The 27,099-nt window shown below is 42.7% G+C and overlaps 1 protein-coding gene across 1 annotated transcript in view; it reads right to left on the reverse strand.

The window, feature by feature from the left end:
- Positions 1 to 2,421: 2,421 nt before the first annotated feature.
- The window catches only part of LOC124607875, a 74,910-nt gene continuing 50,232 nt past the window's right edge, over positions 2,422 to 27,099 (reverse strand). Inside the window, exon 3 of the mRNA XM_047139944.1 lies at positions 2,422 to 3,634. Coding sequence (XP_046995900.1) covers positions 3,317 to 3,634 — 318 coding nt within the window. The 3' untranslated portion in view covers positions 2,422 to 3,316. The remainder of the gene's footprint in view (positions 3,635 to 27,099) is intronic.

Raw genomic sequence — 27,099 nt, forward strand, 5'->3', positions numbered from 1 at the left:
AACCGTCCTGACATCACACCAGCACTGGCTAACTTCACCTATATTGGCACCTGGAGACACAGCTGGAGCGGAATCTGGAAGCTGGCATAACAGAAGGAACTTAAGGATGTGATTATTTTATAAAGACTCCAACAAAAGATTAACTCTGATTTTTATTCTTAATGAAACATAATACAATAGGCTACGAACAGTTAATAAATTAAACAGCAAATTTTAATTATTTCTTTCTTTACAAAGATTTTATTCATTTAAACACAACTTAAAAAAGTCTTCGACTTGGGATAAAAGAACACAGAGCTGGAAATTTGTGCTGTGACTATTTCTTGTTGGAGGTGTCGATTTCGCGACAGCGTCCACAGAAAATTTCTTTAGTCACAAGCGTCTCGTGGCTGCGTAGGCAGTGTGACAGATAGACCAGAGTTCATTTGTTTTCCTTACTCACCACAGATATCACGGTTGTCGTGCCCATAGGGACAACGCAGCCATTTGCGACTCAAGTACTCTGCATGCGCTTGACGGCCCCTTCCTTTCTCCGCCTCTTTTCTGCTACGTACTTCTTGATTTATTACCTTCTCAGTCCATAGCATTTAGAATTTGCAAAGGATTTAATCACTGTCTTTCTGTAACCTGTCAGATCATGAAAAGACGGAAATTCACTCAAAGTAGTTCCATGAGTATAGCACTGCAAATAGAAACCACGTAACTGATTAACGATGAGCTGAAAAAAGTAAAGTGTAGGATATGCGCCAGTAAAACAGTTCAGAATCATTTATTAAAGCCTTCTAATTCTTCGTTCAAGTTTCATTTTTGGGAAACTTCATTGTACCACTGCCAAATCCATGAACCTCACCATTGATTATGTACTATACTCGGAGGTTGAGTGGAAAACATATTAAGTAACAATAAAAATTACATGAATGACCGATGTGTGGGTTATGAAAGATAGTGACTGATCTTGTAATTGCCGTTATAATATATGGTTTGCGCAGAGGAACGTGGGAAACAATTTGAAAGAATCATTCAAATATTTTAACGAGAGAGATCAGCAGAGTGGTGCAAAATACTTTGATACCCAGACCAAAATTCGTTGTGAAGGTAGTTGTAAGGGCCATACGTAAATCTTAAGTGGAATGGGGACCTCAGCGGTAGTAAGATTCGTTTTGTATAGAACTACGAAAAGACAATATTGGGGATACGGTTTATTATTATTTATCGTATGGATATATACACACTATTCAATTCACAGCATTATGTGCACAATGAAGTATAAAAGGAATATGCAATAGCTCTGGTCTCAGTTGATATAACAGTTAGGGGTCAAGAGAGTCTATCCATTCCAATGTTACAAAATTGTTAAGGCTTTCATGGCCACTTGTTGACAAACTGCCTACTGGCTTCTGTCTCGGGTTCTTCGGCCGACGTTCATCTAATGATTTTTCTGACGTTTCGCCAGCACGAGTGACTGGCATTGTCACAGCTTCACCCTCCATTGCCGGTGGAGGGTGAAGCTTTGACAATGCCAGCCACTCGTGCTGGCGAAACGTCAGAAAAATCATTAGATGAACGTCGGCCGAAGACAGAAGCCAGTAGGCAGTTTGTCATTCCAATGTTTGTCGGAGAGGCATTGGTGATATCCTTTCAGTCTCCACTGAAACATCTCTTGGGACTTTCCCCTACAGTGTGTTATAGTGAAAGAGAGATAAAAAATCTCTTGATGTTTTGATGAGAAAAATAGCCTCAAAGAAGTTACACATGTACTTATTTTCAAAACTAGACTCGTGATGACACTATTGTCGAACTGTAGTGGATCATACTTTGAAAAATACATGGCCATAAAGAGATATCTGCGACTAATGGCATCTACTCACATGTTCGGTAGGGAAATCTAAAACCAGAAATTCGGCAGAAAAATATGGTTTGTTGAACAAATCACTGCGACAGCAACAGTCTCAGCTTTTAGTACCTAACACTAGTGATTCTTGTAGTCTCCGTACTGTTCCGTTCTTGTGCTGCCATAACTACATGTCTTTGTCTCGTCAAAGACTGCAGTCATTGGAGCCTAATGTGTGAGATAATTATGAAGTTCAGCGCCAGTGCATATGCCTTGACCTTGGTGTGTGTGTGTGTGTGTGTGTGTGTGTGTGTGTGTGTGCACGTTTGCGAGCCAACACTTACTTCGACAATTTGTTTAAAATAATGGTTGTATTTTCAACTTAGTCACAACAGAAAAATGAGAGAGACGCAAAATCTGAATAAAATTTATTTAAATGTTCAGATGAACTTACGTTGTCTTTTTGTTTTACTTTTTTTTAGATTGAAGAGATTTCTTGTAGTCGTTGTATAAATATAAATTACAGATGCAAGATGTACAGAAAGCATATTATCAACGTAATGTAGGGCGTACCAACGTCTGGGAACAGAAGAAACAGCAACCAACGAAAATATAAAAATATAAAATAAAACTAAATGAAAACGACGTCGAGGATATGAGAGGAAATTAGTCCGAAAGCGATTTCGATTTGTATGTACAGTAAAAATTTATATTTAAAGCATCTGGAAGACGTATTCATAATCACATGTTATAACACAGTAGGAAATTCATAAAAACTTGATTATAAATAAAGTAGATTATCTACACGCAACTCATTAAATAACGGTTACAATGCGTATGCGAAGAATTCAACTCATGGGACACACAGGAAGAATGGAGCCCAACAGACTAACCCATTAGCTCCACACTTTCTGAAAAATAATGTTACTAGATCCAAGTGGTACAAGCAGATAAAGATCTCAAGGAATTAGGATCGCAAAATTTACATGAGAGACTTGCAATCAGGAAAGTGCCACAACATGGGGTATTGAAGGAAAAAGAGAGAAGTATCAAACAGCTAATATGAACGGAGGAACGGAAACACTCATTCGTTTTTCAAGAAGGAATAATGAACTGAAAGGAAGGGCGACAAGCACTGATTTCGCGTGGTCCTAAGCGACTAGTTCGCCAAAAAAGGAAATGTTAAGCTCATAATGGATTCCCAAAATTTTCAACGGATACACTACAGCTGTTTTACAGCGGTGTTTGATCTCTATTGATCTGGGAATTATAACAATAGTAGAACAGTTATGGAATTAAGTTTGAGCGCTTAGATAACTTCGATGGAGCACTTTTGTATAAACAGTCTAATTACGCCAGTCCTCATAGTACGAAAACTTGACACCAGGAGCGCTGGCGTTCACAGTGCTTCAGCACGTTGCCGCTACGCTGCGCTACAGTATCGACCGACGGTCCATATCACTATGGAGTAGCGTGCCGCGGCTGCTACGGAGGCCCGAGCACCGTGGGCTTCCTGTTGGGGTCGGCCCAGGCGGGTCCACCGATGCGGCTCTTGGTCGGCGGCTTCACGTACTGCGCCTGCTTGCCGATCACGGGCACGTGCACGACCGGCAGCAGCCACGCGGTCGTGCCGGCGTCGATGGAGAAGACACCGGCCACGCGCAGCAAGAAGATGGCGAAGTTGGCGAGCGCGCACGTGTCCGCCAGGCAGCACGCCGCGTTCACGCAGATGCCGGCGACCGAGATCTCCCCGGCGCGCTTCCGCAGCACCACGCCCACCACCCCGTTCACCAGTCTCACCGCCTGTCGGCATACAGTCTCTCTCATTGGAAGGCTCTGAGAGCGCCAAAGCAAAACAGGGATGGACATCACTCGCTCCGCTGTCAGAGGCTTTTGTTTAGGAAGTGGAGCTATAAATTACCGTTGGCTATTGTGGGCTATTATAAGGAAGCACAGAATACAGTAGTTTTGCTAGTAGCCTTGATCAGTTAAAATCGTAACTGCATTACCTGTGCATTATGTGTGCTGCATACCTATCAGGCATTACCTCATTTCGATGGCTTTCCTTGCGTGTGTGATAGGTGCCTTGCCTGATTCCCCTAAAAACCAAAAGCAGTGAACTGTTATAAACTGAGAGGGAATATATAAATTATGTTGCTGTTGTTGTGGTCTGGTTTGATGCAGCTCTCCATGCTACTATACCCTGTGCAAGCCTCTTCATCTCCCAGTACCTATTGCAACCTACAGCCTTCTGAATCTGCTTAGTGTGTTCATCTCTAGGACTCCCTCCACGATTTTTACCCTCCACGCCGCCCTCCAATAATAAATTGGTGATCCCTTGATGCCTCAGTACATGTCCTACCAACCGATCCCTTCTTCTAGTCAAGTAGTGCCACAAACTCCTCTCCAATTATATTCAGTACCTCCTCATTAGTTATGTGATTTACCCATCTATTCTTCAGCATTCTTCTGTAGCACCACATTTCGAAAGCTTCTATTCTCTTCTTGTCCAAACTATTTATCGTCCATGTTTCACTTCCATACATGCCTACACTCCATACAAATACTTTCAGAAATGACTTCCTGACACTTAAATCTATACTCGATGATAACAAATTTCTCTTCTTCAGAAATGCTTTCCTTGCCATTGCCAGTCTACATTTTATATCCTCTCTACTTCGACCATCATCGGTTATTTTGCTCCCCAAATAGTAAAACTGCTTTACTACATTAAGCGTCTCATTTCCTAATTTAATTCCCTCAGCAACACCCGACTTAATTCGACTACATTCCATTATCCTCGTTTTGCTTTTGTTGATGTTCATCTTATACCCTCTGTTCAACTGCTCTTCCAACTCCCTTGCTGTCTCTAACAGAATTACAATGTCATCGGTGAACCTCAAAGTTTTTATTTCGTCTCCATGGATTTTTATAGCTACTCCGAATTTTTCTATTGTTTCCTTTACTGATTGTCCAATATACAGATTGAATAACATCGGGGATAGGCTACAACCCTGTCTCACTCCCTTCCCAACCAATGCTTCCCTTTCATACCCCTCGACTCTTATAACTGCCATCTGGTTTGTGTACAAATTGTAAATAGCCTTTCGCTCCCTGTATTTTACCCCTGCCACCTTTAGAATTTGAAAGAGAGTATTCCAGTCAACATTGTCAAAAATTGTCAAAATCTTTCTCTAAGTCTACAAATGCTAGAATTTATATATATATATATATATATATATATATATATATATATATATATATATATATATATATATATTAGGTCTACAACTTTGCTTCCGCCGTTTTGCAATAGACGGCAGTAGTGGAAAGTAGTGGCGCAAGTCGTTCGTCGTAAATGTCATACAGTAAGATTAGACATCAGAGAACATAACGCCATCAAAATATCAGTCGATTTTTGATTGCATCATGAAGTTGTTCTCAACTGAATACGTAAACTTATGAGCCCAATTCTCGTCAACTGCGGGAGGTTTTAATTTTCTGCTTTGATTTGAAAAAATCTGCGGCTGAGGCTCATAAAACGCTGGGTAAGACCTACGATGGAACGCCGGTTAGTGACAGAACTTCGCAGAAAATGGTTTCCATGCTTCAAGAATGGTGATTTTATACGTTGAAGACCGGCATGGTTGTGAAAGAGAGAAAGCTTTCGATGATACTGCAACCGACGGGAACAATCACAGGAGATCGTTGTCGAAAGCAATTGACGTGTTTGAGCCGAGCACTGAAAGACAAACGGCCACACTACGGCGATAGACACGAAAAAATGATTTTGCAGAATGAGAATGCGCGACCCCACGTCGAAAATTCCGTCAAAACATACTTGGAAACGTTGAAATGGGAAGTTCTACCCCATCCGCTGTGTTCTCCAGATATTCCTCCCCCAGACTGCCACCTTTTTCCATCTATGACACACGACCTAGCTGACTAGCACATGCGGTCATATGAAGATGTGCGAAATTGGATCGATTCATGGCTCCCCTCAAAAGATTCCCAATTTATACACTGCGGGACTAGTATGCTCCCCTAAAGCTAGGAGACAGCAGTGGCTAACGATGGCCAATACTTTGAATCGTAAACTTTTTGTAAGTTTTTCACAATAAAGTCTCGAACTTCGAGAAAAAACGGCGGAAGCAAAGTTGTAGACCTAGTAATACAATAATAATTATATTGGTATAATATTATATATATAACAGATGAAAAATATGACCTACAGAAAATTTTTGTGTTACTTAGTCATCCTTCTGCCTGATACTTAAAAGTAAACAATATTTACAGTAAAATTGAAACTGTCAATCATTAATTAAGTTTTTATTCAAAAATTGTTGTTTTGTAAAGTGAAACTGAAGGATAGTGTGTTAATAATAAAGTAAAAATCATGTTGCGCTGGGAAACACATTTTCCTCAACGAAGAGGTAAAATAAAAAAAATGCAAAACAAAAACGTGTGAAACATAGCTTAAATATGTCATCAAACTTATATGGGGGTCATTCCATAACACATGGCAGCTATGGTTTATCTTGCATTAATGCGACAACATGGGACTTCTACTGTGTGCACTGAACCAGTAAGGCAGTGGGTATCTGAATGCCAACATTAAATGGGCTTCCAGTACAGGAGGTCACAGCAAAAGCTGTAATAAAACACACGCATTGGAACCCTGCGTACATTTATTGCGCAAGAGTGCAAATGGAACAAAAATGAATCAGAATCAGCTACTGTTCTTCAAAATAATCCCCCCAGTGCATCCACACAGCATTGCCAATTATGAGGAAGACGTTGAATGCCACTGGCATTGCCATCAATGTGTGCCACCTGTCTCCAAAATTCCTTAAGGATTTTTGTCCTGTTTGCAAAGAGCTTCCCAAGCAATGGTTTCTTCAGTTGTGGAATGAGGTCAGTATCACATGGACGGAGGTCTGGTGACTTGGATGGTTGGGGAAAGATTTCCCATGCCCACCGTTGTACACAATTCTTGATAACGGCTGCACTGTGGGGTGTAGCGTATCATGGAGTGTGACTGCATTATCCAGCAATGCCGGACGTTTTCGCCGAAGTGTGTATCGCAGATGCAGAAAGTTGTGTAGTATCCATCTTTTTGACTTGCAGCTCCTTGTATTGGCCGTGTCTGCAATTAAAATTTTTGGATTTGAGGTCCGCCAGTTATGCAAAACACGTTTTTCTCAGTACTCAAACATGTTTCGGCACCACTGGGTTATCATCAGTGGGTTTTTGTTTTTATTTATTCTGCAATGGGAACATTTTGGTTAACCCATTAGCAAATTATGTGCATTTTTAGTTCAAACAACAGATCGTTTCTTTTTGTAAATACCTTTACATTTGGTGTGCATGAATTTTCTGGATCACTTTTGTGTTATTTACTAACAGGTAACTTGTCATCTGCAACCAAACGATGTTGATGAGAAAGTTTTTTGCTGGGAGTTAACCTATCTTCTATCATGTAATTTAGTTTTTTGCGAGGTTCTCGAGCCTACTTTCATTTTTACTTACGTATAAACTACATTCTAGAAGATAGGTCAACTCCCAGCAAAAACTTTCTTATCAACATCGTTTGGTTGCAGATGACAAGTTACCTGTTAGTAATTAATACAAGAGTGATCCAGAAAATTAATGCACACTAAATGTAAAGGTATTTACAAAAAGAAACGATCTGTTGTTTGAACTAAATTTTATAACCATTTAACAAAAATGTTCCCATTGCAGAATAAATAAAAACGAAAACCCACTGATGATGGCACAGTGGTGCCGAAACATGTTTGGGTACTGAAAAAAAAGGTGTTCTGCATAACTGGCGGACATCACATCCAAAAAGTTGTGTTAGTATTGGGCACTGACGGTGTGGGCGTCCTTAATAGAGTGACAATACCGAATACCGTGGCTGTCATACGCCAGAATGGGCATGACCTTCGCATGTTACGCCCTATCACCCGCAGCTGCTCGTACTTCCGCATGACACTGAGTAGCATTTTACCCAGTGAGAAAGGCAACTTTCACGTATGCTCGCTGTTCCACTCTGCTTATCTCCATCTTGTAGTAAGGCCATGTTAGCAATGAATGTTACAGGCGTGCCGCGTCACCGTCGCATGCGGTCGCAATATGTCGGTTGATTTCGTACTGATTGCCGCCGGCTTTCGAATGTGTTTACTGAAATGACGATGATGCCACATGTTCGCACAATATGTCATAGTATCTATGGCTTACGGAATGACCCTCTTATAAAACATGTTTCGATTATTCATACAGAACTTTAGCATTTGTCAATAATAACAGGAACTCTTTCCTTTGATCATGATGAAGAACGTTCTATTGAGTTCAAAACAACAATAATTATAAAGATTTTTTATGTTTGTAAATGTAAACCGTACTTGCATCAAAGTAATTGCTTTAGTTACATAAAAGCACAGAAGTTGCACGATCAATTAATTTTTAATACTTACAAAATGTAATTTATAAGTTGTAAGGATATAAAATACATGCTGGATTAACACTGAACGATGTGCCGTTCTAATTGCACTACTGGCCATTAAAATTGCTACACCAAGAAGAACTGCAGATGACAAACGGGTATTCATTGGACAAATATAATAGACTAGAACTGACATGTGATTACATTTTCACGCAAATTGGGTGCACAGATCCCGAGAAATCAGTACCCAGAACAACCACCTCTGGCCGTAATAACGGCCTTGACACGCCTGGGCATTGAGCCAAACAGAGCTTGGATGGCGTGTACAGGTACAGCTGTCCATGCAGCTTCAACACGGTACCACAGTTCATCAAGAGTAGTGACTGGCGTATTGTGACGAGCCAGTTGCTCTGCCACCATTGACAAGACGTTTTCAGTTGGTGAGAGATCTGGAGAATGTGCTGGCTAGAGCAGAGTCGAACATTTTCTGTATCCAGAAAGGCCCGTACAGGACCTGCAACATACGGTCGTGCATTATCCTGCTGAAATGTAGGGTTTCGGAGCGATCGAATGAAGGGTAGAGCCACGGGTCGTAAAACATCTGAAATGTAACGTCCACTGTTCAAAGTGCCATCAATGCGAACAAGAGGTGACTGCGACGTGTAGCCAATGGCACCGCATACCATCACGCCGGGTGACACGCCAGTATGGACGAATACCAGCTTCCAATGTGCGTTCACCACGATGTCGCCAAACACCGATGCAGTCATCACGATGCTTTAAACAGAACCTGCATTCACCCGAAAAAATGACGTTTTGCCATTCGTGCAACCAGGTTCGTCGTTGAGTACACCATCGCGGGCTCTCCTGTCTGTGATACAGCGTCAATGGTAACCACAGCCATAGTCTCCGACCTAATAGTCCATGCTGCTGTAAACGTCGTGGAACTGTTCTTGCAAATGGTTGTTGTCTCGCAAACGTCCCCATCTGTTGACTCAGGGATCGAGACGTGGCTGCACGATCCGTTACAGCCATGTGGATAAGATGCCTGCCATCTCGACTGCTAGTGGTACGAGGCTGTTGGGATCCAGCACGGCGTTCCGTATTACCCTACTGAACCCAGCGATTCCATATTCTGCTAACAGTCATTGGATCTCGACCAACGCGAGCAGCAATGTCGCGATACGATAAACCGCAATCGCGATAGGCTACAGTCCGACCTTTATCAAAGTCGGAAACGTGATGCTACGCATTTCTCCTCCTTACACGAGGCATCACAACAATGTTTCACCAGGCTACGCCGGTCAACTGCAGTTTGTGTATGAGAAATCGGTTGGAAACTTTCCTCATGTCAGCACGTTGTAGGTGTCGCCAGCGGCGCCAACCTTGTGTGATTGCTCTGAAAAGCTAATCATTTGCACATCACAGCATCTTCTTCCTGTCAGTTAAATTTCGTGTCTGTAGCACGTCACTTCGTGGTGTAGCAATTTTAATGGCGAGTAGTGTATTTCTATCTCTCGCGACCACGCGCAAACCGCTCCACACTCTCCAAGTCTCTCACGCGACATTCCGTCGCGCCTCCGCGTCCGGCACACTCTTTCTGTCCTGTACTGTCCAGCACTGCCGCACTGCCGCACTGCCAGAAATGTCTCGTGTTCTCTCTCCCGAACTTGCTTCCATCCAGTCTCACCATTAACGAGCGCTGTGATTGGCTAGAGCGCTCCCTTCATGTCTCCTAGCCAACGCACACTCAAAAACATGTTGAGACATATTCGAAATACTGGATTTGCATTTAAATACTTGAAATTAATAAATATTCCAACGGCTGGACCATAAACACGCTCTAACACACATTATTAAATACATAAACAATTAAATAAACTTATGTCGAAAGAAAAGGAGCAAAAGGTAGGCCAGGAGCCTAATGTCTCTGTGCTTTCTAAAACACAGTAAATAATTGACCAGTTTCTTCATGAATAGCATACATCGGATATTAACAAAGACAGAGATGAATCAATATACACTCCTGGAAATTGAAATAAGAACACCGTGAATTTATTGTCCCAGGAAGGGGAAACTTTATTTACAGATTCCTGGGGTCAGACACATCACATGATCACACTGACAGAACCACAGGCACATAGACACAGACAACAGAGCATGCACAATGTCGGCACTAGTACAGTGTATATCCACCTTTCGCAGCAATGCAGGCTGCTATTCTCCCATGGAGACGATCGTAGAGATGCTGGATGTAGTCCTGTGGAACGGCTTGCCATGCCATTTCCACCTGGCGCCTCAGTTGGACCAGCGTTCGTGCTGGACGTGCAGACCGCGTGAGACGACGCTTCATCCAGTCCCAAACATGCTCAATGGGGGACAGATCCGGAGATCTTGCTGGCCAGGGTAGTTGACTTACACCTTCTAGAGCACGTTGGGTGGCACGGGATACATGCGGACGTGCATTGTCCTGTTGAAACAGCAAGTTCCCTTGCCGGTCTAGGAATGGTAGAACGATGGGTTCGATGACGGTTTGGATGTACCGTGCACTATTCAGTGTCCCCTCGACGATCACCAGTGGTGTACGGCCAGTGTAGGAGATTGCTCCCCACACCATGATGCCGGGTGTTGGCCCTGTGTGCCTCGGTCGTATGCAGTCCTGATTGTGGCGCTCACCTGCACGGCGCCAAACACGCATACGACCATCATTGGCACCAAGGCAGAAGCGACTCTCATCGCTGAAGACGACACGTCTCCATTCGTCCCTCCATTCACGCCTGTCGTGACACCACTGGAGGCGGGCTGCACGATGTTGGGGCGTGAGCGGAAGACGGCCTAACGGTGTGCGGGACCGTAGCCCAGCTTCATGGAGACGGTTGCGAATGGTCCTCGCCGATACCCCAGGAGCAACAGTGTCCCTAATTTGCTGGGAAGTGGCGGTGCGGTCCCCTACGGCACTGCGTAGGATCCTACGGTCTTGGCGTGCATCCGTGCGTCGCTGCGGTCCGGTCCCAGGTCGACGGGCACGTGCAACTTCCGCCGACCACTGGCGACAACATCGATGTACTGTGGAGACCTCACCCCCCACGTGTAGAGCAATTCGGCGGTACGTCCACCCGGCCTCCCGCATGCCCACTATACGCCCTCGCTCAAAGTCCGTTAACTGCACATACGGTTCACGTCCACGCTGTCGCGGCATGCTACCAGTGTTAAAGACTGCGATGGAGCTCCGTATGCCACGGCAAACTGGCTGACACTGACGGCGGCGGTGCACAAATGCTGCGCAGCTAGCGCCATTCGATGGCCAACACCGCGGTTCCTGGTGTGTCCGCTGTGCCGTGCGTGTGATCATTGCTTGTACAGCCCTCTCGCAGTGTCCGGAGCAAGTATGGTGGGTGTGACACACCGGTGTCAATGTGTTCTTTTTTCCATTTCCAGGAGTGTATTTATAAACATGCTGCTACCGTTTTTTCGTGTAACTGTGGAGCACTTACGGCCTTATGCGATCGATAGTAATTGGCCAATTTGACCTCCAATAACTCATGTACTATATAAGTTATATACCTGTAATTCATACCAATTTAGGTTTACACTAACAGCACTAAGACACACCGATCGACAAAATTGGATGAAGCGTTTATATTTTGGAAATTCGTTGCTGGGTGTTACTTGTATAATTTACCCTCAGATGCTGAACTTTAAACTAATAAAGATATTGAAAATCTGATTACACCATTAGAATCATCATGCAAACAATAGTAATGTACATGTTTCTTTTTGAGCTATCATGAATCATCTGGCTACTATTAATTTCTATAAGAACTGTGAAATGTCTGCCATTAAGGTTCCACAAAGTCCGCCAACTTTGGCACTCTCGGCGTCTCTCCTTCATCAACACAGCGTCACCATTAAATTCCCAGCCACGCGGCTGGACCCCTCTTGCTTCGGCCAGCGCCTGCCACCACGTGGTCAGCCTGCCGAGCGGCCCGCGCGGCCACTGCTTCCTCCGAACTTAGAATATTTCCAGGGCACCGCAACTTTCCCGTTACCTCACACCTCCCAATAAGGTCGTGTAAGGTCGTTGCATTGAATGGAGATTATGTTGAAAAACAGGGTTTTGCAGCCAAAAGAGTGGAGAATAACATGACGTACTGGAACCCTTAGTAAAAACCAACTCTTTTTCAGGAAAAATTTGTTGCATTACTTATTGGTACGCCCCTCATGACTTATCATCCCTCTTTTCAACCATACACAAACGTCAAATAATTTTTTTATTGGGAAAGCAATTTTTTGATTCCAGTGGTTAAGTAAGCAAGGTATAACGTTAATTATTTTGTAAGTATGTTTTATGAATGCCAACAGAAAAGTAAAACACATTATTATAAATAACACAGCATAATTGATTATTAACGAAGCAGTACAAATAACCAAATACATTATTAGCGATAGGTAATTTTAACATAATCGATATATTTAGCTATACTATTTTCAGTAGTCAGAATTGCCACACTAGAGAGTCGTGCTTCACTCATACTGGACCCCAGGTAACTCTTAATTGGTTTGACTTTTTAAAAACTCCTCTCACCTGATGTGACCGAAACACGCCAAATTGTCATCACATTCGAGTTCAGAAAAACATTTCACAGACTTATAATCATCATCGTCTCAATGTAATTCGGTAGCAATGTTCAAGCATTTTGCACCAGCAAAAAAGAAACCCCTTATCACCTTCCATTCGACTTACAGGAGAGAAAATTATATACAAATAATACTCGTAAGGAATACCATTTACGTAGGTAGCGCAAATGAATAAATATTTTATTCGATCTTCTGAAGATGACGTCTTGTGGCAGTATAGCCTCCCTCGCTACGGGTAATGCACCATAGTGGCGGTTTAACGGGGAACAATAATACAACTACAACCCAAGTACCCTATTCCAACATGCAGACAATAAAAAAAAGACATTGCAGTAGGAAGTTTCAGAATATGCAAAAGAAAATTCTCTGGGTCATTTTCATCGAACATAAGTATTTGCATTACATCATTTAAAAAATTACACTGCCGCATCTATGACGCCCTGTCGCAGTAGCGTGATTTATAACACACAACAGCCGTGACTTGGTTGTAACCACATACGAGTAATACCATCTAGAGAACCCGACCCTGAAGCTAACTAAAATTTAATGTGACTCACATCTGTACAAGAGCTACACATTCTTTTTTTAAAATCCATATATCTCCTCTACCCAAAACTTCAGTGTTTTACTCTCTCAATACCTTCGATAGTAAAGGATCCGTTTGCATTATTTTACAATTTCAAATCTGCACTCACCACAAAATAGTAGCCGACCGCGGTGGCCGAGTGGTTCTAGGTGCTTCAGTCCGGAACCGCTCGACTACTACGGTCGCAGGTTCGAATCCTGCTTCTGGCATGGATGAGTGTTGTCCTTACGTTAGTTGGGTTTAAGTAGTTCTAAGTTCTAGGGGACTGATGACCTCAGATGTTAAGTCCCATAGTTCTCAGAGCCATCTGAACCATATTTTTTGAACAAAATAATACCACCAAGAAAACCTCCACAGCACAATCAGTGTATTGAATGACAAGCTATTTTAACAATGCCCCTGTACAAACAATGTTTATACATCAATCTAATTCTCTTTCTCAAAGTACCCTTTGAGAATAATTTTTGTTTGCACGCTGTTTTAGGGGTAAAATGCGCGTACGCATGCAAAAGCCTGCCAGCTTCTGTAAGTGTTGGAAATGATACGTTGAAACTCGTCCACACAACCCAGCAAGTTTAGTCATCCCATGCGGCTGGTACCCAGTGCACACTGCATCCCTCCCACACACGCACACACACTCCCATAGCTACGCCTCTGGCCAGAGTTGGAAAGAAGTGGCCGACATACAGAGTTGATGAAGAAGAAGTTGAACAGCGGTGCGCAGGTGTCAGACCTTCCATGCCAAGCCTGGACAAGGTCTGTGCGCGCTCACGCACTGCGGGACTGCTCGGCGCTCCGGCTGCCCTCTCCACTGCACTATGCCGAGAAGGTGTGTAAGCCGGACTGCAATATGCTGAAAGCTACACACGAGGGAAACTTAGAAAGACGTGTTTGCAACAGAGTACTGCTGCGTCTAAGACCGAAAAATTGCACTATATTTTTATTACGTGTATTTATTTTTAGCTTTTTATTTTTCTGCCAAACCAATAACTTTTATTATTTGATTAAAGAAGTACATTAGACAGTGCTAATACGTTGAGCAAAACTACTGAAAGCTTTATGTGTAGGCATTTAGCATTAAGGTGTAATGTTTATAAATTTATATGCCTTTCAATTTCATAATAGTAATGTAATATATCCAGAGCTACCGCTCGTGATATGGTCAAACATGTGTAGTTACTACGATAATGATGGAAGCAGAAGCAGTGAATTAGAATTTATGCCACAGCCGGGCCTCGAACCCAGGTCTTCTTGCCTACTAGGCAGAAATACTGACGATTACATCAATGCAGTACTATGCTCAACAGTGCTGCACGAACTACCCAAATCGAATGCCCTCCCCAACACAATCTTCAGTTCAGATCTTCAGCTTATTTTCCCTTACATTGTCACTATTACAAGGGCTCTCGGGCATTGGAATAGCACCCTAGCGTTGGTCATAATGGGGAAGTCCTGTACCACAAGTGATCTTATAGATATTATAATTAAACTTTCTACAGTACATTTAAGTCTCATATTTATCTACGATAAACATCTTTATCGTAGATAAAGACAGATTTAAATGTCTTGGGGAAAATTCAATTATAAATTATGGCGTTACGCAGATTAAAATCTGTTATAATGGAGCGTTGACAGGACACTGTCAACTCCATAAGAGAAAAAAGTTAGCACACATGTGCTGAAGTAAACATTGAAATAACTTAGTGGCTTGTCTGTGCATTCGAGAATATTACTCTTGGGATTACATTTTATAAAAGTCTTGTAAATTCCTGGATTGGACAAAGAGGTGTTTGAGCTGGGTGCTACACTGTATTATTCGCGCAATACGTTGACACTGAGCGCGTGACTGAGGGGAGCGACTATAAATGGGAAATGCTTTTACTGTAGCTCCCATCAGCTACCGCGCCAGTGTCAACTTTGTTTGCGCGTGTAGTACGTTTATCAGCTCAAGCTGAAAGTAATTTGGTACATAGCAGCCAAAAGCGAGAAAATTTGACAAATAAATCGAAACCCGTTTTCACTCGCGCGATTTTTGGAATCTCTATAACAAAATGGTGATGGCCACGATCAGTGTACTGCCCAAAGGCAGATTTTTACGTGGTAATTCTCCATTCTCTCCTGTCTTCTGCCATCCAGGCCCGCGCAATTTCCACTTCCCTTGATGTCGTCTATCATCTCGTATCTCCTCCTTCCTCTCAACCTCCTCCCACGAACTAAACCTTGCGTCTGGTAGCAGGAATTCTCGTCCCATGCAATGTGCCATACAGTACCTCCTTTCTCTTATAACCTGCAGCAGTCTGCTCCTCTCACCAACACTCCTTCGTTACTTGCTCTTTCCATCCAGCTTATCCTCTCCATTCTCCTCCATATTCACATCTCAAATGATTCTAGCCTATCCCGGACTGCTAACAAGGGAACCTCCCCATCGCACCCCCCTCAGATTTAGTTATAAGTTGGCACAGTGGTTAGGCCTTGAAAAATTAAACACAGATCAATCGAGAAAACAAAAAGAAGTTGTGTGGAACTATGAAAAAATAAGCAAAATATACAAACTGAGTAGACCACTAGCAACGTAGGCAACATCAAGGGAAGTGAGAGCTCAGCAGCGTCGTAGTCCAGTGGTTAGCGTGAGCAGCTGCGGAACGAGAGGTCCTTGGTTCAAATCTTCCCTGCAGTAAAAATTTTCTTTCTTTATTTTCGCAAAGTTATGATCTGTCTGTTCGTTCATTGACGTCTCTGTTCACTGTAATAAGTTTAGTGTCCGTGTTTTGCGACCGCACTGCAAAACCGTGCGATTAGTAGACGAAAGGACGTGCCTCTCCAATGAGAACCGAAAACATTTGATCCCAAGGCCATAGGTCAACCGATTCCTCCACAGGAAAACACGTCTGACATATTCTATACGACACTGGTGACGGCATGTGCGTCACATGACAGGAATATGTTGTCGACCCAACTAACTTGTACCCTTGGCGAATGGGTAAAAAGATTCTTCTACCTCGCCCGATTTAGGTTTTTTTGTGGATGTTATAATCACTCGCAAAAAAGTGATGAAAACATAAGAGTTTGTCACATAAACTGTAACAAATGAATGCAACAGTTTCACAGTCGCACAGTTTTCACTGTGCTCTGTTGTAACATATGTTTTTAACGTTTTTAAATTTTTCCATGTGTAGACCGTCAAATCCTGCATATGTCCAAGCAAATCTGAACATGTCCTGGAATTTTGGAGAGCGAAGTTGATTATGTGTGAGTGCCTGAACTTTGATAATTGACACACGATCACGTAAACAATACTGCTCTGTGTACCTGTGCAGCTTCGCAAAATCATAGAATCTTTTCACAAAGTATTTCACTTGCCGAAAACCAAACACATCTAACGGTTGCACAAGAGGTGTACAACCTGGAGGAATGGTAATCACGTCTACTCCCACACTAAAATTGCACCGACAGATTAGTCTGAAAATAAAAAATTAAACTTTTTACTCGAGGGAAGATTTAAACCAAGGATTCCTCGTTCCGCAGCTGCTCACGCTAACCACGGGACCACGGCGCTCCTGAGTTCTGATTATCCTTGATGTTGCCTATGTTGCGCATGGACAACTCAGTTTGTATATTTTGCTTCTTTTTTCATAGTTCCACACAACTTCTTCCTGTTTTCTCGATTGATCTGTGTTCAGTTTTTCAAGGCCTATCCACTGTGCCAAGTTATAACTAAATCTGAGGCGGGTGCGATGGGGAGGTTCCCTTGTAAGTGTCAGGATGCGTGACGTGAAAGGCAGATTTACGTAGGAGCATCCAGTGAAACACTGGTAGTATTGACAGTCGTTCAAGCACACTTGTACAGCACTGCAGCCAACCTCACGGCTGCACTGTGTGCTTACAGACGCAGCCGATTGCGGAATGCGCTGCCGTTCCGATCCGCTGGTGACATCCGTTGTTCTGGGTCGCGATGTCGAGTACCCCACACGCCGTGCGAGCCGCCAGCAATGAAGAACGAGCACGGCCTGCTCATGTCCCCCTAGTGTTGCCGGCTGCGCCGTCTCCATGTCGTGCGTTTGGGTACAGTATCTGACACCAGATGTTCGTTGTCAAGCAACAATGCCCCGGTCATCCCCAAGGGATCGACCAGGACGACGACTGATATCGTCTAGGTCAGGGGCGGGCAAACGTTGCACGCGGCTCATGAGCGCACAGCGCTGCACGTGTGCTGCTCGCGTGCAATCGTCAACTGGGGCAGTGGCGACAGCCGGCAGGTTGCGGCAGTGTAGTACCAGGCTAAGCTGCGGACGTTGATGGAAGCGAGCATTATGTAGTGAACGTTGTATTTCAAGAAACGGAGAAGTGGAGATTTGCTATCTTTTAAAAAGTAATGGGAGAATCATATTTTCTTTGTGCAAAAACATGAAAATTCGAAATGTTTAATATGTGGCAGCATTCTCGCTGGTCAACGGAAGTTTAGTATTGAAGGCCATTATAATAAATTTCACAAGGACGAGTACAATTTACTGTCGGATTCTGAGCGGATGGGGAATTGACTGAGCTTAAGAAGAGCGATCTGACGGTACCAGATGAATCTGTCGTAGTTGGCCGGCCGGAGTGGCCGAGCGGTTCTAGGCACTACAGTCTGGAACCGCGCGACCGCTATGGTCGCAGGTTCGAATCCTGCCTCGGGCATGGATGTGTGTGATGTCCTTAGGTTAGTTAGGTTTAAGTAGCTCTAAGTTCTAGGGGACTGATGACCACAGCAGTTAAGTCCCATAGTGCTCAGAGCCATTTGAATTTGTCGTAGTTGCTGTTGTCACGAGAGATCTGAGACTTTCTCTCGTCATGTCTCTCATCTAACTGATTTAAAATTTTATGGAGCACTGTTTTCAAGTTTTCGGGACGACAACAATAATAGCCCAGCGGTATGTGCAAGTTATAAGACTGCGCTTAATATAGCGAGAGCTGGAAAACCATTTGCTGAATTAATAAGTCTCGGTTAAGAGCAAACATCAGTGATGAAAATTTACGTAACTGTTTGTGTTTGTCTGTATGTAGAAATTTTGTTCAAGATATTAAACGTATTGTAAACTCCACCTGTGATAATTAAATAAAACGTATCGTAGGTGATAGGTACTCTTTCAAACCATGATTTCCTTCAAGCACACCTACTAAGCTTATTCATTCACTCAATAAAGCAAGCTAGCAAACAAAACGCATTGCAGAGGAAGGAGTGGACAGAGGGTATGGTGGGGATGGGAGATAAGCGGGTGGCCAGCTTGCCCCTGTGTGCACGCGAAACACCAGTTAACTGCACGCGTGCAAGTGCACCGCACATGTGCAGCATTCCTGCCCGCCCCTGGTCTAGGTGGTTAGGAAGCCGTGAGGATGCGCCTTCCCTAGTCAGATTGTAGGCCGCTTGCCGTCCGTCGGCTGAAGTCCTTCGTATAGTGGATACTGACCGCAAAACAGCTCTCTGCATCGGCGAAATTTCCAAGTCCCAAGACCGCTGCACCACATACAGGCATGCCTTCCTGGGATGCTTTGAGTCAATCAGAAGCAGGTAGTCAGCCGCTCTTCACCACCAAGAGAGGGTCGTGGTTTCTCTAAAACTCATTAGCATCTCATTCTCTTTGATTCAAACAGACAGAATGGTGGCACGACTGACCGACCGCTCGAATCATTATAGCTACCATTCTGACGTAGTCCTGCTACAGTGGGACGAGTAATTTTGCTTCCCATTACCTATTTTTTTTTTTTACCTCTGGTTTGTGAGCTGCACAGATTTGGAAAGATAATCGCGGTTCCGTAGCAAATTTCCATACGATTTGAGATACCTACTAGTTGTTACCAACTGAGCTTCATTAAAGCAGTCATTTCTTATAGTTTTGCGTACATCAACGTCTAAATTATAAAATTGTGGTACAGATATGAGAAAAATAAACTCATACGTTGAATATTGGGAGCGTTTTTGCTTTTGTAATTTGTCCTACAGCTGTCCTGGCCATGCGGCCCTAACTTAACGCTTTGCCGTCCGCACGTCCCGTACAAATTTATTCGCTTGGCGCCGGCAGCGCTAATTCGGATTACTTGGCTTGTCGCTGGCCGCTTGTCACCTTTCTGTTGATGACAAGCTTCAAACACAGTGACTTTTGCGCGCTTTAATTTTTCCGGAAATCCTCTATTTTGCCGTATTGTTCCACAAACTCGAATTTTCTTTTCAAGTAACTTCTCTGAAAGTTCTACACTGTTATAATAACTATCCATGTAGAGATGATGCCACTTTCCATAAGAAGGTGTCAATAGCTACATCGCTGTTTTCACTAAAGGTTGTCGAGCGCTCGAATATATCTTGAATGAGGAAATGTATCCCGTACTCAAATCACATAGCATCCGAATGAGTATGCCATATTTCGTAATTTTCGAAGGATTGTAAACTTTAAAATTTAACTGTCCACGTCACGGTATCATTCCTTCATCAGTTGAGATGTTTTGATCTAGATTAAACGTTTCTTTAATCTTTTAGGAAAAATAATCAATTAAGAATTGCACTTTGAAAAGCTGGTCGGCATTATCCGGTTTATTGTTGTTGTCTGAAAAACGTGAAAATCGTAATATTTGTCTGAATCGGTTGCGGGATATTGTTTTCGAAATATCGGTGCGTCTCAACGGATTCGTTGACCAGTAATCATCGATCCTTGATTTTTTTTACAGTTCCCATAAGGATAGCAAGCCCAAGCCATTTCCTAAGTTCAGGTCCCGTAACGTCGACAAATTTGGCATTTTTTAAAAATGCAGTTTCCTTATATTGCAATTTTGACTGTAATACTTGTTGCTTTCGTTGCTAATATATTCAGATAGATCGTTCCCAATATATACTTCTACGATATCCACGACGCTCTGTGTATCTTTGGGAAATATGTGAGGACCCGGAGATCTTTCAAATTTATTATTGGTCCTCAGTGAATCATAGTCTGTCTTCTTCGTCTGATTCATCCGAATCAGTTGGCAACCGTAGCGTTCGCCGAATTCTTCTTGGGCGTATTTCACTATTTTCCGACAATTTTGCTTCATTTTCATTTTTTTGATATCCAATGTCTTCTTTCCAAGCGGCCAAGTCGTCTGGAACGTCAGACAAGACGTCCGCGCATTGATGATAAATAATCGTATCGTGTCTTTCGACTGCCATGATGAAAGTGCGCAAGTACTTATGAAAACAAAAAAAACTTGTTGACATGTGTAACTTATTGTTACCTAAACACACCACCAACACAACGAAAAAGATACTAAAGTGCTGTCGCCGGCCACTGAGCGATACTATGCGCACGACACCACTGTGGTGTCGCCGGTCGGAAGAGTGTTAAAAACAAAATATGACCCGCTTGCGTAGCTAAATTGTGCTACCACAGTGGCGGTGTTCAACCGTAAAACAGATGCCACTACCTGGAACATTCAGTGTGTGCTGTAGGAAATTTAATTCATTTATATAACTAATGGTTAAATGAGAACTGCTCTCATTTGTGTTTACCTCAGTGTTGAGAAATCAAGAGATTCAGTGGCTGTTACTAGCGCAATTTGTTGGTTGAATGTACAAGGCATACAGTCGCTTCTGTGAAGTTTCTGTGTTGAGTACGTAAGTGTGGTGAGCAGTTGGCACGCTCCACTGTCGAGTCCCAGCACTTCACCAGCACACTGCACACACAACATTTCAGTCAATAATAATCGCTGCTTATCTCCACGACCATGTTGTCCAAAAATCTAACATTTCAGTGTTATCAAAATATACTGGCGATGTTATGGGATATTGTCAAGGTGAATGATTACGGGAAGATGTACGCGGGGATGTTTTTGTTCCTCTACAGTGTTCCAGCTCATGACGCGCAAGACACAGTCACACATGTTGCTTCTCTAGGCTACCGAATTTTGCCTGCCTACTCATATTCTAGAGACAAGACACCAGGTGACTTCTTTCTGTTTACTCGGACTAAGAAACCACTATGCTAATTACTTTGAATAATCAAATAAATGTATGTGGCTCCAGAGAAATTTTCAAGACTCAAACATCTTTGATGTATAAAGGCAGACTGGAGCAACTAATGAAAATTTATACCAATGCTGGGATTCGAATTCGGCTCTCCTGCTCACTAGGCAGATTTGCTGAACGCTACGCCACGCTGCTTTACGTTGCTTTGCGTAATTGCGCAGGCTATCCTAGCATGCATCCCTTCTCGATCCAGATTCCAATGTGCGCCTCACACCGCTTGGTAACCCCCCTAAACTCAAAAAGCATTGGAGGTACTCTCCAACTGCATTGAAAACCCAGGCATAGGTGCTTTAATCGTACAGCTATGCGTAGGCACTGTGCACGGGTGGTGTAATGTTTCGCACATCTGTCTTGTGACACTGGCACGGTAGATCGGTGTGTTTGCTCAGAGGGCTGGCTCTCCCTGAAGTAAATAAACTGAGTGAAAGGATCAACACTGAACCTGAACGGGTGTCATGTGGCCTCCGCCACAACCTAAATAGAACGAACAATGGCGAGCCAAAAGCAGGAAATTTTTTTTAAAAAAATGAGCAGGAGACGCGGGTTCGAATCCCAGCCTTTATTCGTCTCTTCACTCTGCCTATATACATGATGGACACTTGAGACTTGAAAAGGTCTCTGGAGCCACATAGTTTCATTTGATTAAAGCACCTGTGCCTGGATTTCAGGCAGGATCCCTCATTTTGTTCTATGCTGAGGTTTTATTCCAATACAGTTGGAGAGCCTCTGCAGTGCTAAACGAGTTTAGGATGAATAGGAAACGGGCTGAAGAGTGAATGGGAATTTGCACCGAGGAGAGCGGCGTGCTAGGATAGTTCGTGCAGTTGTGCAAAGCTACTATGCCACGGTTGCTTAGTGATTAGTGCATCTGCTTCGAATCCAGGCCTTGGTACAAATTTTCATTCGTTGCTTCAGTACGCATATCTATAATACTCAGAACTTGGAAGAGAGTCAACTTGCCATATTCGGAATGTTCCTTTCTGTAATTAATGAGCCGGCTGGGGTGGCCGAGCGGTTCTAGGCGCTACAGTCTGGAACCGCGCGACCGTTACGGTCGCAGGTTCGAATCCTGCCTCGGGCATGGATCTGTGTGATGTCCTTAGGTTAGTTAGGTTTAAGTAGTTCTAAGTTCTAGGGGACTGATGACCTTAGAAGTTAAGTCCCATAGTGCTCAGAGCCATTTGAACCACTTGTAATTAATGTTTGTGTAGCATATAGAGTAATTTAAATTCTTTAAATTTACTAATTCTTTTAAAATTTTGAATTTTTTGATTCACTCTCCACTACAATGTTAAGCACCTCCTACGTAGATTTCATCGTTGTTCATACAGGGTGAATCAGTTGCCCCCAACCGCTGTCGGTTTATGTAACGTAGTGTTATATCGGGCCTTCAGATACTACGCTCGAGATTTTCATATTCTCTCGTCCGCTACACGCAAATTCTACAGAAAAAGTAAAAAGAAGCTTTCTTCTAGGAAATTCGATGCATTTAAATATTGTACCAGGTTACGGTTTTGCTAGAGGCCGTAGTTTTTGAGTTATTCTAGAAAAACGCACAAAACTTACCTTCAAACACATCTCCACTCCCACATTCAGTCCCCACCGGTCACGATTTCTAGTTTGTTGTCCATGGCAATCCCTCGTATCACTGTACAAAAACTTCGACTGCACGAATTGCTTCCCACAATCCGCCTTCTTTGGTCTTCAGTGACTGGTTTTATTACGCCACCGCCTTAATCGAGGACTTACAAATTGTAAAATTGACATTTATGTAAATTTTACCTAACAATTTGGTGAATTTTAATAGCGTAAAATAAACAATTACATCGTTGTATTCGTCAGACCTTCTGACAACGAAAGTACTGTGCTTGTTGATTTTACGCTGACCTAACGCACAGGATGTCAAGTGGACAAAAATAGCACATTATAAAACGTTTGCCATAGCTAAAATAGTTAAAAACGTAAAGCACCTACGTCCATATACATATTGCTTACAGTTGCTTGTTGCATCATACAAGCACGGTACATGATAGGACAACTATCTACATAAGCTAGACATATTCTAAACAGTGCGAATCCACATGGCGCATAACGTAAACTGGCAGGTATTACTGCAAAGATAACTTTCGTATGGCGTGTTGCAGCCACTAGATGGCTCTCACATCGGAGCCATCTGATAGTAAATAATTCTCTTTTCATATTTTTTGTAGCAAAAGTCGTTTTTCTTTCATCACCCTCACGGGCACCTAAATTAATAATATAATGAAGTGGCCGACTAAGCTGGTAATATAATAGCCCAGTCAACAGAGAAGAAAAAAGGTCGAATATCGGGAGTAGTTCATGAAGCCAGAAATGTTTGTACAATGATAGGAAGGAGTAGCAAGAACAACGTACTAGAAGTCCTGGCTGGCGAGTAATAAGTGTGGGGGTGGGGGTGGAGGTGTGTTTGAAGATCAGTTTTGTACGTTTTTTTGAGCAACTCGAAAAAGGTCACCTCCAGCGGAAACACATCCTAATACATAATTTACCTGCATTAAATTTCCTACAAAAAATAGGTCCCGTTCATTTTTTTCTGTGGGACTAATAGTTTGCGCGTAGGGAGCGAGAGGATATGAAAATCTCGTGTGTGGTTTTTGAAGGCCAGATATAACATTGTGGGTTTCATAAACTGACAGCGGTAGGGGCAGCTGAATCAGCCAGCATATTCAGGTGGTTGTTTGTTGATAAAGGATTTGCATTTCCGGAGGGTTTTTTGTTCTTTCCAATTCTTTTAATGTGCATCACACTTCTGTTGTCTTCATTTACAATAACCCTGTCTCTTTGGTATTCATAAACAACAAGGGTCAAGAATTTGTTTAATGGTACACAACTGGTAACGTAACTCGCAATCAAGAATTCAGTTTTAGTATAAACGAGAGAACGAAAACAGCAGAGGCAGAGAGAAAATGAGACCCTTGTGGTGGAAACAACGCGAGTGTTTACGAGCAACTGATAGCGTCTTATCTGTGGAGATCGATGAAATCTACAACAGACTAACAGACGTGGCAATAAACGTACAGGAGCCACCAGGGGGCCACCGTCATCCCATGTTTTGGACGCAACGAAGCCTTACGACAGGATCGTTAAAGCCACCCGAGGTTACTTGCACAATGGTGCTGTCACATCTGTCCATTTCATACGGCAGTATGTGCTACTCTCATTTCTGCATACTTGTTTCTCCATCGGAAAGACGACGAGAGATAAATACACGCCAGATATTGACTGAATTTTCTCATTTTGCGAGAATTGAATGGCGATCTGTTTGATTGTTAAACAACCATTCAACAGCCAAGATCACATAATTTTTATTTTATTTGAGATAACATTTTTCAACAGACCATGCTGTCATCTTCAGGTCTGTAGGAAAGTGCATATACGTGGAATATGTCTCAAAAATAAAGATGTACAATGTTAAGATGTTAAGATTTAGATTGGTGTTATAAAAACCGGAAGTGAGACTGTACATTTACATATCTTAAAATATTTTGTTGTAAAACATGTTCATTTTACGCTGACCTGACTCGCAAGATGTCCAGTGGATAAAAATAATGTATTATAAAATGTTTGCCATTGGTAAAACATTTAAAAAGGTAAACCACCTTGTGGAACAGGCTATGTCCATATGCAAGGTGCTCACAGTTGCTTGTTCCATCGTACAAACAGGGCAAAGAATAGCGCAATTGTCTACATATGCTGGACATATTCTAAACAGTGCGAATCCAACTTCAAATGGCGTATAAGGTATTTTGTTGTTCTTGTCTTCACTCCAGAGACTGGTTTGATGCGGCTCTCCATGCTGCTTTATCCCGTGCAAGCTTCTTCATCTCCCAGTAGCTACTGCAACCCACATCCTACTGAATCTGTTTACTGTATTCTTCTCTCGGTCTCCCTCTACGATTTTTACCCTCCACGCTGCCCTCCAATACTAAATTGTTGATCCCGTTGCCTCAGAATATGTCCTAGCAACCGATTCCTTCTTCTAGTCAAGTTGTGTCACAAATTTCTCTTCTCTCCAATTCTATTCAGTACCTCCTTATTAGTTATGTGATCTAACCATCAAATCTTCAGCATTATTCTGTAGCACCACATTTCGAAAGCTTCTATTCTCTTCTTGTCTAAACTATTTATCGTCCACGTCTCACTTCCATACATGGCTACACTCTATACAAATACTTTCAGAAATGCCTTCCTGACGCCTAAATCTATACTCGATGTTAACAAATTTCTCTTCTTCAGAAACGCTTTCCTTGCCATTGCCAGTCTACATTTTATATCCTCTCTACTTCGACCATCATTAGTTATTTTGCTCCCCAAGTAGCAAAACTCATTTACTACTTTAAGCGTCTCATTTCCTAACCTAATTCCCTCAGTATCATATAATTCGACTACATCCCATTATCCTCGTTTTGCTTCTGTTGATGTTCATCTTATATCCTCATTTCAAGACTGTTCATTCCATTCAGCTGCTCTTCCAGATCCTTTGCTGTCTCTGACAGAATTACAATGTCATCGGCGAACCTCAAAGTTTTTATTTCTTCCCCATGGATTTTAATACCTACTCCGAATTTTTCTTTTGTTTCCTTTGCTGCTTGCTCAATATACAGACTGAATAACATAGGGGATAGGCTACAAACCTGTCTCACTCCCTTCCCAACCACTGCTTCCCTTTCATGCCCCTCGACTCTTATAACTGCCATCTCGTTTCTGTACAAATTGTAAATAGCCTTTCGCTCCCTGTTTTTTAACCCTGCCACCTTCAGAATTTGAAAGAGAGTATTCCAGTCAACATTGTCAAAAGCTTTCTCTAAGTCTGCAAATGCTAGAAACGTAGGTTTGCCTTTCCTGAATCTATTTTCTAAGACAACTCGTAGGGTCAGTATTGCCTCAAGTGTTCCAACATTTCTACGGAATCTAAACCGGTCTTCCCTAAGGTCGGCTTCTACCAGTTTTTCCATTCGTCTGTAAAGAATTCGTGTTAGTATTTTGCAGCTGTGGCTTATTAAACTAGTAGTTTGGTAATTTTCACACCTGTCAACACCTGCTTTCTTTGGCATTGGAATTATTATATTTTTCTTGAAGTCTGAGGGTATTTCGCCTATCTCATACTCACCAGATGGTGGAGTTTTGTCAGGGCTGGCTCTCCCAAGGCTATCGGTAGTTCTAATGGAATGCTGTCTACTCCCGTGGCCTTGTTTCGATTTAGGTCTTTCAGTGCTCTGACAAACTCTTCACGCAGTATCATATCTTCCATTTCTTCTTCTTCTACATCCTCTTCCATTTCCATAATATTGTCCTCAAGAACATCGCCCTTGTATAGACCCTCTATATACTCCTTCCACCTTTCTGCTTTCCATTCTTTGCTTAGAACTGGGTTTCCATCTGAGCTCTTGATATTTATGCAAGTGGTTCTCTTTTCTCCAAAGGTCTCTTTAATTTTCTTGTAGGCAGTATCTATCTTACCACTAGTGATATACTCCTCTACATCCTTGCATTTATCCTCTAGCCAACCTGCTTAGCCATTTTGCACTTCC

Source organism: Schistocerca americana, chromosome 1 (assembly GCF_021461395.2).
Source record: "Schistocerca americana isolate TAMUIC-IGC-003095 chromosome 1, iqSchAmer2.1, whole genome shotgun sequence".
NCBI lineage: Eukaryota > Metazoa > Arthropoda > Insecta > Orthoptera > Acrididae > Schistocerca > Schistocerca americana.